Here is a 19,491-nt window from a genome sequence, read left to right on the forward strand (position 1 = left end):
AGGAGGGACCAAGGCCAGAGAGGCTCTCATGTCTCAATGTTTACCATGGAAAGGCTGCCAGGGCTGCTACTGTCATAAAAGTCAGGAAGTCGGGATTATGGACATGTTGAGCATGTGCTCTCTAGAAGGGAGAATGTTAAGTTCCCACAGGAAGTATGTGCTTAGCAAATGGGAGTTTCCTCGAACACCATATAGGAGACTCAACCAGTGGGCAGCTCAGGAGTGCTCACTGTGGCCTGCACATCCCAAGGTAGAGAGAGGATGCCTGACTCTGAACACCACTGGCGGCATCCACCCCTGCTCTATTCCAGCCAGCCAGAAACCTGGGCTGGAGTAAGGGACAGCAGCGGGCTGAGAGGAGCCACCTGGCCTGGCCAGCAAGTCCCTACCTGAGCTCTTCTCACTCGAAGCTTATCTGAAGCCCTGCTGTGAGGTGGGACCAGCAGCTTCTGCCTTACCCACTTGATAGCAGCTTGTACTCTGTTCTTCAACCCTCCCAGGCCAGTTATGGGCAAAACTCAATCAATAATGCAGTCTCAAGCCCCAGTGACCCTGGTGCCACTGAAGGTACATGTCATTCTGCCTAGGCCTGTCTTTATGTCTATGTTAAGCTCTGGGTCTGGCATTCTGTCAAACAATCCACACAGCAACCTGAAGGTGTGGTTAGGGTCATGATGCCCATAAGAAAACAGGCTCAAAGGGGTGAGTTGATGTACCTGCAACCAAAGGGGAGAGCTTGCTTAATGCTGGGCCCCACTTCTTCCTCTAAGCTGCATTCTCTGGCATTTATAGAGGCGTGCATTGCCCCACACAGCAGTCTTTGGCCCTGAGTGTTCATGGAAGTAAATACTGTGGACAGAATTTGGCGCTGTAGCTCAAGTATGTGCCAATCTGAGCCTGCTTGTCCTGAAGCAGCCTCCTTTGAGGATGGTGGCTGAACCAAGATTCTGCCACAAAGTTATTTTGGCCTCTAGAGGCCTAACACCCCTGAGGTAACACTTGCATTTGTGAAGCCTCCATGAGGTGGGACCCTTTAAACTCCCCCATTGTCTCTGTTCTGTTACTCCACTGCCAGAGACTGCAGACAAATAACTTTGCAGTAACCAACCTGGCAGGCATGAAGACATCCTGAAGAGACTCTGTCCCTCACCTTGGCTGTCAAGACTATTGAAACATTGGGCCCCCAAGAAATTATATATTCCCAAAGATCTCCTGCTGAAGAAGAAGAGCCTGAGCCAACCAGAGCGACTTTTCTCCAGGAAAGAGTTCTGTAACTTGCCAGCGCTTGAGGATAGTGGGCCCTGCACAATGAAGGATCAGTGATGGGCAGGACCACACCTTGTGCAGGACAGCTTGGGTGTGCACAATGCTGGCCTCTACTTAAACCTGCCCTCATGGCAGAGCCCCAAAGATGAACTTGGAGGGATCACTTGACCTCTCTGTCCCTCTTCCCAATGTGGCCACACTGAATAAATTGCCTTTTGTTGTTCTTTATTTTCATTTGGCTTTTTTAAATTTTATTTTTACTTTATGTGTATGAGTGTTTTGCTTGGATGTATATATGTGAACCACATGCATGTGTGGAACATTTGGAAGTCAGATGGTATTGTATCTCCTGAAACTGGAGCTACATATGCTGCAAGCTGCTATGAAGTGGTCTTAACCACTGAGCTTAACCACCAGCTCCTAATTCGGCTCTTTTAATTGGTTTATTGAGGACTGATGTCTAAATCTGGCTTGATGGAACATAGGTTGTGACCCTAAGTCCTCTCTGACAATCATACTTCCTCTGGGCCAGCCCCAGCCCTCACTTAGTTAGGAAGAAAGTCCTCTCCCATCAGTCCTAGGGAGGAAAGAAACTGTGCTGCCCAGGGTCAGTGCACCCTCATCTCCACGGCTGGCCTATGGCTTCTCTTCCTCTTAGGCAAAGTAAAGCACATGTGCTCCATGTCTGAGAAGACAGCGGGGACAGACAGATGTGTGCACTGCATGCTGGAGTGCTGACAGAGCCAGCAGGCCACAGGCTTGGGGAGACCAGGTAGCTCTTTACTCATACCCTATGGGGACTACAGTCCTGTTCTACTCAGGCTATGCATTAGTCCCTGAAAGTTGTGGCAGAGAAAACTCTGGGGCCCTTGACCTGTGGGTCAGAATCTGGGGGATGGCATTTAAGGCTCTGTCTTCCGCTTATGTGAAGCTGCTGGGCTCAGAAATGCCTGGAGACACTTTACTGTGAGGCATCCTCACAGAAGGCTTCTCATAGCTGGTCCCCTTGCCTTGATTCTGTCAGAGGTGGCTCAGTCCCTGGCAGCAATCACGTCTGTCTTCATGTCTCATTTTACACATCAGTCATGGTGGCTAGCAAGCATCATGTACTGGGAGGACCCAAATACCACAGACTCTCAGTAAGGGCAAATGGTACTGTAAAGGGCTGTATGAGGGGTCTAGTAGCTGTGATGGCTAAGGATGAAGGAAGGCAGCAAACAAAGCTGATGAGAGCTGAACAGAGCACAGAAGCCTTGAAGAAACCCTTGGCACTGTGCCTGGTGTGCCAGCTGGACGCTCAGTGGGCTGGACAGTGAGCAGCGTTGAGTAGGTACCTTCACGTGCCAAACACTGCTAGTCACAGAGGGCATGAGACAGCCTGTGCTGGAACAGCTCAGTTCAGAGAGGGTGCTTACAGGGCCATGGGGCACCTCTGCTTAGGACCAGCTGTGGTCAGGGAAGGCCTTAGCACTAAAGGCACCACAATGAGAAGCAACCGCCAGAAGCAAAGCCTGCAAGCCTTTGTTCTGGCTGGGAGAGAACAAAAGGTGGGGAGTAAGAGTGGGGGCTGCAGAGGGGGATGGGTGAACATTGTGCAGGTGTCCATACTTGAACAGAAAGCAGGGACCAGCACAAGGAAGGCCAACAGGGCCTTGGCCTGGGAAACTGGGTGAGGCTCTGGGGGTAAGGGGCAGGGTACTCTCGAGGCATAGGACTGTCATACCAATGATAATCATTTGCTGGGTGAGCCTAGGAAACTCCAGTTTCTCTTGGCCTCGGTTGATCTATTACATGAGAGACTGGGTCCCTGCCCCCCAACATCTTCCCTTTTCCGTGTTCCTAAGTCACTTCTGAGCAATGAGGACTAAGAACTCTAGGGTGGGGCCACTCAGACAAAGACAATGTTATGGCCCAGCAAGGATAGCACAGTAGGAAGCTGTAGTGCACCATGGGAAGTGATACGGCAAGCATGGCTCTGAGCCTGCAGCAGGGAAGAGGTAGGAAAGGCTTCTCAAGGAAGGGTCTTTGGCTAACTGTGGACCTGAGCTGAACACAGACCTCTGAGAACAGAGGGGAAGTGAGGAGCGGGGTGTTCCAGGGAATGCTGGGTCCCCTCAGTTTCTTCATTGGGTCATTTTGCCTGGGGTCACAAACTGCCTGCCATGTGCAAGTATAACAGGGCTCCTCTCTCCTGAAACTAAAGAAATGAGGCCTTTGAGAGTAATGTGGCTGGGGCACACTTGCTCAGGAGGCCTCTGAGAGCATCTGCTAAGCTGGCTCTGGGAATGAAGGGACAGCAGGTGGCCGCAGCTCCACTGGGGTTGTTCTAGACAGAGGCAACAGTGAGTGAGGTGAAGGCCCTCACAAGGAATCCCTGACCCTTTAGAGAGAGGCAAACAGAGATGGGCGAGTGGGGTAGGGTGTAGATGGGATCCAAGGCCAGGCAGGCTAGCCAGCAATGCATGACTTCTGGGGAGCACTGAAGAGTACCTTGGCTCTGAGACATTACCATGAAGTCTGGGGCAGAAGTCTGACAGGACAGGACAGGCTAGCTAATCTTGCTGTCTGCTGTGTAGGGAAAGCATGAAGTCCAAGTGAGCAGGTAAACATGGCGGCTGTGCTGCTGAGGAGCCGCTGAGGAGCCACTGAGGCATGGAACACTGGGAGTCAGGATTCATTACAGAAATCTAACAGGACTTGGAGTTGGAAGTGCCCTAGATATTCAGAGCCCTTGGAACCAGGATGTGGCACTCTACCCTAGACATTGCCTGGGCTCTGCCAACAATTGCAAACAGTCCCAATTTAAATGCAGCTGCTTCCCTGAGGAAAGTGTAGGGCCTGGAGCCTAGCAAGAGCTGACAAACTACCTCCCCACCTGCCCACCAGGATGCTGGGGCATTGGCTCTGACCTGTCCCAAGTGCGAGCTCGCCCATGTCTCCAGCGAGCTTCCGCACGCTCACGGCCTCTGAGTCACCCTGGATGTCAGGGACTGCATTCCGACGGCCTGTCCGGTCGCAGGAGATGAAGTCTGAGTAGGAGGACTCGACTTCCATCATGCCTGTTGCATCACTCCTCAGGCCTGTTGGGACAGGGGCAGAAGTGAAACATCTTTGTAACGCCACAGTTAGACAACTCCTACCCACATCTTACAGAACAAGCAGGAAGCCAGGCATGGTGGTGCATGACTAATCTTATCACTTGGGAGGCAGAGCTCTGTGAGCTCTAGGCTAGCCTGGTCTACCTAATCAGTTATAGGACAGCAAAGGCTACATAGAGAGACCTGTTTTATTTTTTAAAAGAAAGAAACAAAAAAGCAAAAAGAGAGTGAGGGAGAAAGGGAATAAAGGAGGAAGAAGGGGGGAAGGAGAGAGAGAGAGAGGAAGGGAGGGAAGACAGAGAGATAAGACATGCATGAGGGTCAGGAAGATGGCTCAGCGGGTAAAGGAGCTTGCCGCCAAGCCTGAGGATCTGAGTTCAATCCCCAGACACCACGTGGTAGAAAAACAGAACTATTGCAGGGTCTTCTCTGACCTTCACACTTGCACTGTGTGCCTTGTGTATGTACACACACACATACACACACGCATACCAAAATAAATGTAAAAACACCTAAGAACATGCATTCCATCTTGATCCAAAGTAAAGCTGATGACAGCTTTCCACGCTCACCATAGCACGTGGCCAGCACTGTCTGGGGTACAGATGGAGAGGGCGCACAGAGCAAGCCAGCACATTCCCACCTCACAGATCTTACAGTTCACTGCATCCAATGCCAAGACATCATCACTTAGCCCTTGACTGCGTGGTCAGGGTTTCAAGGGCGCTAGAGCGATGGCCAGGACCCAACCAAGACTCGGAAATGGAATGCAGCATGTCAGCCAGCATCCAAGAATGGCATGGGAAGAATCTGGGCATGGTAGTTCACACCTGTAACTCTAGCACTGAAGAGACTGAGGCAGGAGGATTGCTGTGAGTTTGAGGCCAGCCTGAGCGACACAGTTGCAAAGTGAGCTCTGGGATAATAGAATGAGACCTTGTCTCAAGTAAAATTGTAAAATGAAGAGAGGCAAGAATTGTAAGAAGAGAAAGAAAGGGTGTACAAGGAGCGGCCTGAGGAAGGGAGCAGCGAGTACTGAGGCTCTGAGAAAAGGATGGGGTGGGGCACAAGAGCAGGAAGGTCTCGCAGGAGGGACAATGACAGGGAGGACACTGAGGGTTGGAAGAGCACCCTGGAGGGGTTTTAGGTAAGATCTCGAAGACGAGCTGTGGATGGGGTAAGTTAGGAGGCTTCTGGGGAGTCAGCTGTGAGAACACAGCAGGGGCTAAGCAGACACCAAGATGGATTCTAGACACAACCTGGAGAACAAATATGTGGGCAGTTTCTTCTGACAGGGAGCTTTGGTTTCTGACTTAAGTCAGGAGGTGGAGGGAAGGAGGTATTGCTACTGATATGGGACCCAGGAGGGGCCCAGAGAGGAGCATTTGGGACACCAGGTGGGTGGAAAGCAACCGTTCAAGGGTAATTAATTCCCTGTTGGCTTCAAATTCCCATGAGCTCTCAGATGGGAAAGGTGAGGAGGGCACATGGAGGAGGCTGGAGTGGGAACACAGGCATGAGACCAGGAACGCTCAAAGGCATGTGGTGGACAATGGTCTAGAGTAGAGAGACCACGGTTCGAAGGAAAGAATACGGTAATAAACCAGACCATACATTAGACTTCACAGCCAGTTCTCTGAAGCAAAGACCCTCAGTTTCCAAATGAAGGCTGGAGTTCCCCCTGCATCCAGCAGATGGCGCACCCCGCCTGTCTTTCTTAGCTGTGGTGAGCACCAGAGCTACAGTGAAAGCCTCCACTGAAAACTCCTGGAAGTGGCTCCTTCTGCTGGTCACTCTGCCTCCCCTTCCTTTGGGGAAACTGTTCAAAGCCTCAGCACAGAGGAACGGCCTGTTGCGATGCTGATGACACTGTCTACAAATGATGAGACTGCAGCAGAAAGAGTAGTAAGGATAGTGGCCAGGCGCTTGCTTCATGTCTGCCACTCTCAACGGTCCCACCCCGGATATAAGCACTGTGTATGTGTAGCTTTATAACCTGACTTGGAAAGGTCTCAGGCTGGTCCGTGGTTCCTAGGCTCAGATGTTTCCCTAGGTGAGACCAGTTGCCCACGGGGTGGGTCAAACCCTGGGCTGCCCACAGCATCTGTTGCAGCCTCTTTCCTCAGCTCTTTTCCAGTTAGAAAGTCAGTTCCATGAAAAGGGATTTGTGTCTGGATTTTCAATGCACCAGACTGAAAGGCCTGATCTTGGCAGCTGAGCCAAACCCGCTCTGCTGCTTCCTTCCAAGATGCTGGGCTCGGCACCTGCTACAGAGGAGTGCGCTATAAATACACCTGGATCACACAGCTTCTCATCCACCCACCCGCCCACCCACCCATTCTCTCCTCCATTCCCTATCTGTGGGATGACAGAGTGACCCCAGGGACTGCAGGGAAGGCTCTGCCTGGCAGAGTGCTGCACTGCTCTCACTATCTCCAGGATCTGACACCAGCAGATGGGGTTACCTACAGAGCTAGCCTGCTGGCCTCTCACTGGGACAGACTCCCTAGGGCTCTAACCTTGCTCTTCCTATGTCTGACTTTTGAGCTACCCAGGCAGAAAGCTGATGCTGTTGGCACTGCCAAGCCCCAAACCCAATCCTGGAAAGCATCCATCTTCATCCTCAGGAACCGTGATTCCAAACACAGCTCTGGGGAGTTTTCCAACTCAACACACAAACACCAAAATTCATTGTCTTCCATGACTGTATTCTTCATGCTATGGAGGCATAGGCTTAGAATTACAGCTACTTAGAATGCCAAGGGAGGATGATTTCTGGTCCAGCTAGCCTGAGGTACATAGGAAGATATCATCTCGACAGACAGACAAGCATGAGGAAATGTTCATGTATACTGTAAGTGAAATAAAATCATATAGTCACATATGAGTATTTAACTTTGTTTTTTTCAAGACTGCTCTGTGTAGCCTGGCTGCCCTAGAACTCACTCTGTAGACCAGGCTGGCCTCAAACTCAGAAATCCACCTGCCTCTGCCTTCCAAGTGCTGGGATTAAAGGTGTGTCCTACCACAGTCTGGCTTTTCTCAAACTTGGGATCCTCCTGCCTCCACATCCTCCAACAAATCCTTACAGTGTATGTCACCACAACCACTGATTGATTTTTAAGTATTTATATTACTTTTTCTTTTTATATTACTCTACCTTTTTAAGACTGGGTCTCATGTAGCCCAAGCTGGCCTTGAACTCAAAATGTAACCAAGCTGGCCTGATCTTCCTGCCTCTATTCCCCAACTACTGGGATTAAAGATATGTACCATACCTGACTTACCTTCTCAATCTTCTTCTGGGAAATGGTTTTGCTTTTACTATTAACTATTATTAGCGCTGAAGATGTGACCCAATGCCTTCTGCATACTAGGTAAGTATCCTATCATTCCACAACACCCTAGCCCATAAATTATCAAATCATGTATCCAAGAGGAGGAAAACTCAAAAGGCACAAATGGAAAGATGCAAGAACTGGGTGTCTCCACCCTGTTTCAGACACTCCCCTCCAGCACAATCTATCTTGGGTCCTTGGTGATACAGAAAACCCCTCCCCCCTTCTTCCTTCTCTTCCTTTTCCCTTAAGTTTTTTGTAAAGAAAATTTTCATCTGTTCTTTTTTTTTTTTTTTAATCTTACTATTACTCTGTGTACATGACGTGAGTGTAGGTGTGTGGGAGCCACAGTGCTCATTCGGAAATCAGAGGACCTCTTTGGGGAGCTCTCCTATGCATTCTGGGGTCTGAACTCAGGTAGTCAGGCCTGTGAGGCAAGAACATTCACCCACAGCTGGGCGGTGGTGGCGCACGCCTTTAATCCCAGCACTTGGGAGGCAGGGGCAAGCGGATTTCTGAGTTTGAGGCCAGCCTGGTCTACAGAGTGAGTTCCAGGACAGCCAGGGCTACACAGAGAAACCCTGTCTCAAAACAAAAACAAAAAAAAGAACATTCACCCACGCTGGGCAGTGGTGGCACACGCCTTTAGTCCCAGCACTTGGGAGGCAGAGGCAGGCGGATTTCTGAGTTCAAGACCAGCCTGGTCTACAGAGTGAGTTCCAGGACAGCCAGGGCTACACAGAGAAACCCTGCCTCCAAAAACCAAAAAAAGAATGTTTACCCACTAAACCATTTTGCTGGGCATCTTTTCTTTTCTTTTTGAGAAAGGGCCTCACACTATGGACCAGGCTGGGCTGGAACTCACTATATACTCTAGGTGGGCCTCCAACTCAACAGCAATCCTCCTGCCTCCACTTTGCAGATGCTTGGATTACAGACATGCACTATCATGACTGGACAAAACTTTATTTTTATCTTGCTTTTCTTCATCCAAGCATATGTCTTAAAAACAAGTCCAAATTACCCTGAAACCCTGTACAACGATTATATCAAAACACTAAAAACATATCCAAGGTCCACCCAGCCCTCAGCTGCCATTAGCAGCTGTGTGATCCTCTGCGGTCACAGCTGCAGACTGATTTAATCACCCTCCCCAAAGATTTGGAGTTTCTTTCCTTAAAAGCAGACAGACCACATCAAAGGCTCGTTCCTGTCCTAAGTCCTGCCCAAGGCCCCTCCAGATGCTGTTTTATTTTCCCTCCCATTTCAAGCAACCTTGTGCTGCTAAAACAAAGTACCTGAGCAGAGTACCCTCAGCCCCATGCTTCACATGAGACAGACCGGAGACAGAATCAAGAATTTTAAAGACCTCAATCATTCTTTTGTGGTCTCCTCCCACGAGGGAGAACACTATCTTTCTTGTCTTGTACCCTCAAGGCTGTTCCAGTGCCTGCACGCAGTGGGTACTTCATACTTACTGAATAAATAACAGCAAACTATTAATAGCCTGAGTCCTGCTCCCGAGTGGCACGCTGGGTCACCGACAGCACCCTGTGCACAGGACTCCTCTAACCTCCACTTGAGAAATGAGGAAACTGAAGCTGGGGCTGGAGCGACTTCTCAGATCACCTTGCCCCCTCCATGGTGCTACCACGCTGTCCTTCACGTTCTTCCATGTTTCCTCGGTACTCTGTACGTCCCTCCATCGCATGACATGGCCATCCACTTACTCAGCATTGACTCTCTCGTGCTGAGATGAGACACCTGGGTGACACCACTAGGAATAGCAACATTGTCTTCCTTCCTGGGTCTCTGTTTTCTTTTTCCCTGGGCAAGGAGCAACCTCAATAATCTATTGCTGGAGACAAAACTCTGTGGCCCTCAGCTCAGGCTGCCCCTCAGTTTCCTCTCTCACAGGTTACCTGCACAGTACTCACTTGGGTTCATAGGCCCAAGCACCCCGGTCTCCTAAACCTGCACTTCTTCCACACAAGCTGGTCTACCTCTATCTCTGGCTCACCCTCAGGTCCTTCTTCTCTGTTGGCATGAGGGTCACTCAGGAAAGCAGTTAGGTCATGGTCACACCTGGCTCAGAAATGCTCAGTGATTAAAAAGAGTACAGCAAAGCTGAGTGCGACTGCATGCCTGCAATCCCAGAACTCAGGAGTCGGAGGCAGGAGGATCAGAAGTGTAAGGTCATCCTTGACTACACAGTAAATTCAAAGCCAGCCTGGGCCACAGGAGACCCTCTCTTAAAGAAATAAAGACACACACACTGATCTACTCATACCTACTGACATAGGAATGTTCTCAGTCAACAGTGGCCAACATGTGGGTCTGTGTTGATTTCTCTTCTTAGCCCTGGCCCATCACAGATCTCCAGCAGAGAACCAGCTTTGATGCGTTCAGGAAATGACAGAGCCTGGTCCATAGCAGGTGCTCAACAAACGTTTGCTCAGTTAACAAAAAGTTTATGGAGAATTGAACTGAGAGGCACTCCAGAGCCCATCTAGAAAAGACTGTTGTTACTTGGAAAAACTGAAGCTCAAAGAAGACTGCTAGAGGGTCACCTTTAATTCCAGGAGGCAGAGGCAGGAGGATTTCTGTGAGTCTGAGGCCAGCCTGGTCTACGCAGAGAGTTCCAGACCAGCCAGGGTGGCATAGTAAGACCTGATCATAAGTAACAACAACAACAACAACAACAACAACAGGAGAGTGTCTGACCCAAGGTTCTAGAATCCACAGGCCCTAATGCCTGCCCAGTGCAGAGTTCACTGCTGTCATCAGTCCCTGGTGACATCACTAAGTTCAGGGGCCACAGGTATGCTGCGGTAGAACTCATCTAGTGCAGTGTTAAGCCAGCCTCCCCACTGACCACTTGGGACACACTGGACATTGCCCTTTGCCCCTGAAGTTCATGGGCTGAAGTGAAGATGAGTTAAGAATACGGGCTCAGAGGGGCTGGAAAGTTCCATGAGACATGAGAAGTACCAATTAATAAACCATTGCTGTGTCCTACTGTGGCTGAGCTATCAGTAACCCTTCCCTTCTGACATTTCACTTGGCTCCTTTGTTTACTCTCTGTTTAATGGTGCTGCAGAGAGCCAAAAACCTACCCCTCTCTTTCCTGTGCTTTCCGCTGCTAAGCGAACAGAAATTCTACCAGTTGGCAATCCTGGCCAGCATGGGCACTATTTACCTGAGAGACCTAGCTCACGGGCTGGTTTTAGTATGTGATGAACTGTTCTAGACTCTAGAGTGGAAGGAGCAAGGGATGGACCTGTGCCACAACAGTGATAAAGGTCTAACCCTACCCTCCCGGTTGGTCCCAGACTCCCAGACCCATCTCCTCTCCTAGCTTCCTTTTTCCTCGCTGAACAATAATGGAGTCTGATCTCTAAGTCTCTTCCAGCCTGGACATTTCATTGTCTACTGCACACCACAGATCTGCCAGGCACCACCTTGCCAGGAGGGAGGTCCACACAGGAGACAAGACATTTACAACCTGACACAAGAAAAGGTACTGAATGGGTATATTAATCTACCATGGCAGATTATAATACTGGCTACAGAAGGAGACAAAAGGGCTCTCCAGTGGTGCACGTGGTTCAGTTAAAGGTGGGAAGGTCAGAGAAGTAGCTTTGGGGTAAAATTGAAAAGAAAGAAAAGAAAAATGGTGGCGAGCCAGATGTGGAGACATCTGGCTATAACCCTAAACCTTTGAAGGAGAGGCATGAACACTCTCAGATGTTCAAGGCCAGACTGGTCTACACATAGAGTTCCAGAGGAAGACCCTGTCTCAGAAACCAAACAACCAAACTAACAACCCTCCCTCACCCAAAATGACGGTGGCAGGGTTGGAGAGAAAGCTCAGTGGTTAAGAGCACTGGCTGCTCTTCCAGAGGTTCTGAATTCAATTCCCAGCATCCACATGGTGCTCACAACCATCAATAAAGGGATCTAATGCCCTCTTTTGGCCTGCAAATGTATATGCAGCAGAACAATCATAATATAAAATAAATTTTAAAAAAAGAAAGAAAATGAAGGTGGCTAGGGAATAATCCAGGCAAAGCCAACAGCCAATGTGTCTAATAGCTTCTGACGCAGCCTGTGCTCCATGGGGTGCTAGAGACCACAAAGTTCTCTGCCTTATCCCTGGAGGTTTTGGAAACTCTTTGAGATCTGGATGCTTACAGGGAACCTGATCTTGAACACCCAGGCTAGAAGAGAGAAGCCAAAACCCCTGTAGGTGCTTGCTCTAGTCCCCACAGGATAGCATCTCCCTCAGGTCTCTCTGCTGCTTTCCCTGGCTCTGTAGACTAAAGAGGCCCTGGGCTGTGCCAAGAGCTACAGTCTATTTGGGTCTGCAGCTTAACCCTCATTGCTAGGGCAGATTCCAGTATACCTCCTAACTGCTTTCCAAATACATTTGAAAGGTCATTTCCTGTCTTTTTTTTTTTCCTTTTTAAAAAAATGAAATATTTTGCAGAAGTTACAGAAAAAGCAAGCAGACCTTTTTCTTTACAGAGGACATGGGGTACAGGAGTAAGAAACCTTGTGAAATGTTTCTTAAGAATGAGCAAAACTGCCCAGAATCTCTAAGGCTAGAATGAGCTTAGATATTTAATAAAAGGCCAGGATCTACTAAACCAGCAGTTCTCAAATCATCTCTGTGAAGGAAGCTGGAAACAGACATGCTGACAGGGCCAGCCAGCATCAAAGTGCTCCCTAATGCCCTAGGGCAATGCAGTGCAGGGCCCCCAGAGTGCTTAGTACCCATGCAGAGAATATCCCTGAGCGAGGCTTTGATCAGAGGCACCAGCAGGCTCCCGGAATATGGAGAACCCAGACTTTCATGATCTGGGTGCAGCTGTGAGACTTGCTGTGGGAGACGGTGATACAGGAGGAAAGGGCAGGGTGCCGGGCAGACTAGGCAGGCAGGGATTTCTGCATTGTTAGGGAACAGGGCGCTTTTCTTACTTCTCCAGTCATGTTTCCCGCGGAGTGTCCAGACACCACACCCTCTGGGTCTCCTGCTTCCACTAGGACCTATATGTTAGAGCTTCTCCCCACAAACCTCACTCCTGTGACCTTCCTTTAAATACTCTGTTGGTAACCCCCAAAGAGTTCCAACTCCTGGAACGTGTGGATCTGCCCACTTTGTGTATCACTGGCCTTCCTCATCAACACAGCAAAAAGTGTCAACCTACCAGCCTGCCCCTTCCCAGATGCCTGCCCCTTCCCAGATGCCTGCCCCTTCCCAGATGCCTTCCCCTTCCCAAATGCCTTCCCCTTCCCAGATGCCTTCCCCTTCCCAGATGCCTTCCCCTTCCCTGATGCCTTCCCCTTCCCTGATGCCTTCCCCTTCCCAGATGCCTTCCCCTTCCCAGCCTCATCTGTTCACAGGTGGCTGGAGTTGAAAGCTGGGAGCCTTTCTTTATCATCCTCCTCCCCACCTGCAGTTTGTCACCAGGTTCCATTGTTTCTGCTTGCAAAACAATTTCAGTGTGCTCACTGTCTACCTGATAAGTGGCATGCTGAGGCCCTCAACACAGTCCTGCATCCCTCTTACCCCCAAACAATGTCCTATGTAGCCCCAGAGTTGTTCTTGAAACAGAAACTGGGATGTGGGATTCCTCTGCTCCATTCAACATCAACAAAACCCTAACCTCTCCTGTCACCCCCCTACCCACCCCCTCTCCCACCCCCACCCCACCCCTGCAGTCCTGTGCTGACCTTGCCCCTCCCCCCCCATCCTTTGCTGACCTCGCTCTGCTCTCCTTCCCAGTCTTTCATCATTTCTACTTTCTTCATGGCCTATTTTTGCTCTGTCATGCTGGACCCTCTAATTCTCAACCTAATGTAATACCTGTCCTTCCCAAGCCTCTTCCTCTGCCTGAAGCATTCTTGGACACTCTCAGCTCTTGTACACTGTAAATAGACAGGTGCACCCTAGCCTGGAGTTCTTAAAGGTTCCTGCTTTGAGGTCTGCAGGACTCCAAACCACCAGGGTTCCTGTCTCACTGTCTAAGTCAATAAGGCCTGGTGCCTGGAGGCTAACACAGTGAACATATGTCTGTCTCCAGCGTGGTTCTTTACGGTGTTGGCCACCTTACCTGACCAAGGGACAACCAAGAAACACGGATGCTAATTACTGCCTTGAACGTGGCTGTGGGATTCTAAAAGCTCACTGAAAGCAGAGGTCCAAGTGGGCTCTCTCTGACTGGATACCAAGTCTAAGACAAAGAAACTGCTATTGTGACTATTTTGGTCAAGACAAGGGAGGCTCAGAGAGCCCAAGGTCACATGGTCATGTGGACCAGAAGCTAGCCTGTAATCGGGCTAGCGCATGAAAGTGACCTACGATGGACACTAGTGTCTAATAAGACTGTTTTAAGAGTCTCTTTCCACGCCTTTAATCCCAGCACTCGGGAGGCAGAGGCAGGCGGATTTCTGAGTTTGAGGCCAGCCTGGTCTACAGAGTGAGTTCCAGGACAGCCAGGGCTACACAGAGAAGCCCTGTCTCAAAAAAAAAGAAAGAAAGAAAGAAAGAAAGAAAGAAAGAAAGGAAGGAAGGAAGGAAGGAAGGAAGGAAGAAAAGGGTCTCTTTCCTTTGTCTTTTTTTTCTTTGTCCCCTGCCTACCCAGCCACCCCAGTCTCTAGCCTCAAAGAAAGAATTTCAAAAAGTAGAACAGGAAACAGGGAAGGCTCATGAAAATATTCTACTGTGCTTGCCAACACAAACACCAGATGCACTTAGCACGCTAAAGCAAAGTTCTCTGCTGAATTGAATCCCTTGTGGTTTCTGGTTTCGAGTCAAAGTCTCACAATGTATCCCAGGCTGGCCTCAAACATCTGATTCTCCTGCTTCGGCCTCCCTTGTGCTAAGAGTATAGGCCAGTACCTCCACACCTAGTCCTCTTCATTGGGTTTTGTGCTGGAGATCAAATTCTTCAGTCTTTTCACGGATGTTTGGCTCAGTCTACGAATTTGCCTCAAAAATTTTTTTAATTAATTTATTTATTCAATTCACTTTACATCCAAATATCAGTCCCCCTCACCCCACATGCCTCAAAATTCTCAATCCACAGCAATAGAAAAAAAAATTGGGCTATCAATCTTAAAGCCCTACCCTCTTAGTGGCTATGCTCCACCCAGCAGGGCTGTACTGTGACTAATGTAGGTAGGGTTACCATCTGTGGTTCTAAGGGGCCATGGGATGGAACAGCAGTCTTGATGGACCTCTCAGTGGCCAGGCACACTTCGCCGCCCCCCACCCCCAGCTCTCGTTGCCATTTGTGCCTTATCTAAGCTTAATTGGGGGCTCAGCTTAGAAGCAAAACTTCCAGAAAGGAACAGCCTCCCTCTCCTATGAAGGGAGGGGCTGGAAGGGAAAGTGAAATCACTTCTAGGCAGGCTCATCAAGGTCCCAGGTTGGTGCCAGGTGGGTGCTTCTGGGCATAGTTCCCCAACCTTAGGGATCCCACGTGCAAACAAAGGGGAAAGCAGTCATCTATTTCTGTAGTAGTTCTGCAACATACCTACAAGTTGTTTGACATTGCCTAACACACTGACATCTAAAAAGCTGGGAATGTAATTCGGTGATAGAGCACTGGCCAAGCGTAACACAGTCCTGGGTTGAAGTTTCAGCACCATCAAGACAATACATAAGGAAATGGAGGGCCTAGTTTAAATCCTTTTGTATGAGTTATGAGCTGTCTTTAGAACTAACTTCTTTTCTTCCTTCTCTTTCATTTCCCCCTCTTTCATTTTTGGGAGGCACTGGAGATTCAACTTAGGGCCCTCCATATACCACTGAGCTATACCCTAGTATCTGATATCTAACATAAAATGAAGGATGGTGTCTGACTCTAGGGTGAAGCTAGGGAATCTCATACAGCATCCACCTGGCTCTCCTAGGATACCTTTTTCCAGCACTTGAGAAATACAGGAAATCGGAGGCTGCTACACCATGAGAACCGCAAGCTCTGGGAAGGCCCACACGAGGAAGCCTGAGCTGCATGGGAGGAGGAGGTGCAGCTGGTCAGTCACTGACTCCGGCACACCCCTTGTTAATCCAGCTCCAGCCACTAGCTATGTGCACCAGAAGTACCCAGGCACACTGCCCAAAATCCTGTGCTACAGAAACCAAGAGAGAAAGTAAGTTACTCCTGCTCTTCCACTCCTGGGAACCGAGGAGGAGAAGTGTTAGGCAACAGTGGGAAGCTAGAGCGAAGGAGTCACTTCCAGTTCAGGTTTCCTTTCCAGCTGCTCTAAGAGTCCTGTCAAAGTCACCCCAAAATACACTGAGCAGGATGAAAAGAAGCAAGATATTATCTCTACAACAGTCATCCATTCATCCAAAAACTTACTGATCGATCACTCACTGAGTACCAGATTTGTGACTTCATGCTATGTACACAAAACAGTCAGACACAGGTACAGCCTTTAGCTCAAGGTCTAGCGAGGGAGACTGACTGAAGATACCTTAACTCCTCACAAGTTACAGTGTGTGAGGCACACAGTAGAACTGCTACAAGCACTGGGTGTACTTTCAAACTCCCTCGGTGGGTCTGTAATGACAAGCAGGGTGGGACATCAGTACAACAGCCCTTGTTGACATTTTACTGATGGGAGGCATGGCAGCCTGGTAAGGGGAAGAATTTAGCAATGCGTCAGGTTATCATATCAAACTTTTAAAAGGTCACAAACTTTGGCAGCTAGGAGCCATAGCAAAAAGGAACAGAGAGATGACAGGACACCTGGCACCTTCCTCAGGTCTCTGTGTATGAGCACAGTTGTGCAAACACAGACACATAAATGAATCTTATAAAACCTCCTGCCCCTGCCTACATCAGTTCCAGAGTGGTCTAGATCAAATGCACGCTCAGAGCTTCTTAGCGAATAAGACCATCTATAAAATACATTAGGACCAATGCTCATGCCTCTAATTATTCCCTGGGGATGGACGTAGCCACAGGACCAGGATTCTCACATTATTACTCTAAGGGCCAAACTCTCTTCTGGAGACACAAAGTAGATTAGCAGTCGCCTGGGACAGGGAAGGGAACAAGAGGCTGATGGCAAAAGGGTGCAGGGTTTCCTTGTGGGTGCTGGACATGTCTGTCTATAGGTGACTACAGTGATGGCTATCCAGCTGTGAAAGGCACGGACCTGTATCCTTCAATGGGTAAACTACGTAGTATGTGAAGTCATAAAGCTGTAGGAAGGAAAGCACCCTATCTAATTCTGATGGAGAAATCCTGCTCATGTGGACCCTAGCGCACTGGTGCATTATGCCCTAAGCCTTCCTCAGGATTTTAGATCACTCCTATGAATAGTTTCTCTCTCATATAGGCGATCACACAGAATATTCTCAGGATCACAGCGTCTGGGCTCTATGCCCTGTGCAACAGTTCCATATTTTTATGCCTTTTCTCTAAAAATAAGGCAGGTGAGCAGGTGTGCTTTAGTTACACACTTCTGACTGGCTCACTGGCTGTGTAATCTATGGCAAGTCACTCAGACTCATACAACAGCCATTTCTCCACATGGAAAACAACAATAGCACCCATGTTCTTAGGGCATTATGAGGGCTAAGTAAGACAGCATGCAAGGTGCAGTTGATGATACCTGTGGCAGTAGATGCCAGATTGAACTGAAGCTAGCAACATTATTTTATTTTGTTTTTTGAGGCAGGGTTTTCCTTCCCTCCCTTCCTTCCTTCCTTTTTCTTCTTTTTGTTGCTATTGTTTGTTTGTTTGTTTGTTTGTTTGTTTGTTTGTTTTTTGAGACAGGGTTTTTCTATGTAGCCCTTGCTGTCCCGGAACTCACTCTGTGGATCAGACTCGTCTCAAACCCCTAGAGATCATCTGCCTCTGAGTACTTTGATTAAGAGTGCATGCCACAATGCTCAGCCAACAGATTTCCTGCCATCATCAATGCTCACAATGTACACATCATCGATGCTCACAGCTGTCCTTGCATGGACTCAACCAGTAAACTCATGTCACGTTCAGAGCACCTGGGTTGTGTGGGATGAGAGAAGAATCAGATTGTCCATTTTATGATGGGAGTCTGGAACATTTCACAGAGCTTCAACAATGCTAAGTCATCTATCTCAGCTCACCCATGATCCTGGCACCTGGTAGTTCAGATGGCCTACAGTAGCAGGAATTATCTCTAGATCAAAAATTCTCAAATTCCAAAGGTCAGAAACACTTTTGACAATCTAAGAAAAACTATGGACATTTCCCAAGAAAATGTGTATGTGTAAGCATCCAGGAGTGCCTATGACTATAGGAACCCTGGCATCCTTGGGTCTTCCCACAAAGCCCAGCAGTGTCAAGGTGCACAGAGCTCTGGCCCTCAATGTTTCAAACGCAGCAAGAACAAAGGCTAACCCTCTTAAACTCAATTTGGGAAAAAACATCCTGGAAACTGACAGTTGCAACCAAGTCACTGCAAATATGCATCTAGGGGATTCCCAAAGGCCCTAAGTCAGAAGAGGACACATCGAGGGGTCCTGGGAAGCAGCTGGCAGGCAGGGTCCACAGGCTGATAAGCAGGGGAAGAGCTCTATTCTAATGGGGGCTTCCCACTAGAGACCCTGGGTCTACAAGCAGAGAAGAGTCTCTGCAGAGGGGCTGGAGGGTCAAAATCCCCCAAATCCTGGAACTACTAGCAAGTGGAAGAGAAAAAAACGCAGTAGCTTCTGCCCTGGTTACAAGGAGATGGTCTGAAAGGAGCTGGGTGGAGTGAACTGTGCGTAAGAAGCTGAGTCACGAGTGTACATGATGCCAAGGGAGCAAAGCACAGACCATCTCTAAATCCTGGGTTCTTTACCTGTAAAAACAGTGCCCACTGAGTACTGCTGCCAAAGTAAAGAAAACGGGTGCTACTTTCTCTAGGTCCTTTCCTTCTATGACTGTGGAGAAGCACGGAACAGAAGTACAAGGTGAGAACTGGAAGCTTTCTCTACCAAGAGTTCAAAACCTGGTCTTACTACTACACTGTTACAGAGAGACTCTAACCTCTTCAAACCCCGAGTTCTTTGCCTGTGAAATGGGGATAACAACTTCCCCACATGAACTAGAAACTAAAAATATTAAGTGTATAGCACTTGGCTCAGACAAGACATTCAAGGCCTAAGTTACTTTCATCCAAAAAGTGAAGTAAAAGCCACAACTTTTGAGTAGTTGAAAAATAAAAGGCACAGAGCTTTTTAAAACGGCTGGAGTGAAATGAAACCTGAAGGTAGTTGTGCCACTTTCTGGCTTTTGATCATTAGTCAAATGCTGTGACTTCTAGAAACCTAGAGTTCCTGCTCCATAAACCACAGATATAACATGAATTGCTGAGTAAGATGCCAGGAAGAGCATGGCCTATTCCTACAAGGCTGTCTTCCTCACACATCCCTGGTTGAGCAACAAAAGCACAACAGTCCAATGACATCTTCAGAAAGAGAGATGAGCTCACCACCAGGCTCCCAAATATTTTCTCACCATTCTGGTTGTAGCTAAGACCTGGGAGACATGGATCAACTGGGCACAGGTGGCCTTTGTTTCTTACTCCCTTCACAAGGACACCTTCATGTGTGGGCAGATGTCTGTGGGCCACATACTCCCAACAACAATCCACTGTGAGTCACAGGAATTTTAGATTTAGGAGTTTTAGGTGATGCATACCTTTCATCCCAACACTTGGGAGGCAGAGGCCAGCCAGAGTAAAATGGTAAGGCTTGGAGAGAGAGAGAGAAGGAGAGGGAGAGGGAGAGGGAGAGGGAGAGG

At 48.7% G+C, this 19,491-nt stretch overlaps 1 protein-coding gene across 8 annotated transcripts in view; it reads right to left on the reverse strand.

The window, feature by feature from the left end:
• The window catches only part of Pkig (cAMP-dependent protein kinase inhibitor gamma), a 66,390-nt gene that overhangs the window by 832 nt on the left and 46,067 nt on the right, over positions 1-19,491 (reverse strand). For all 8 annotated transcript variants that reach the window (XM_028769575.1, XM_028769576.1, XM_028769578.1 and 5 more), the window contains one exon: positions 4,176-4,346. In XM_028769575.1, coding sequence (XP_028625408.1) covers positions 4,176-4,323 — 148 coding nt within the window. In that variant the 5' untranslated portion in view covers positions 4,324-4,346. The remainder of the gene's footprint in view (positions 1-4,175; positions 4,347-19,491) is intronic.

The sequence above is a fragment of the Grammomys surdaster genome, unplaced genomic scaffold, assembly GCF_004785775.1.
Source record: "Grammomys surdaster isolate TR1022 unplaced genomic scaffold, NIH_TR_1.0 193, whole genome shotgun sequence".
NCBI classification, from domain to species: Eukaryota; Metazoa; Chordata; class Mammalia; order Rodentia; family Muridae; genus Grammomys; species Grammomys surdaster.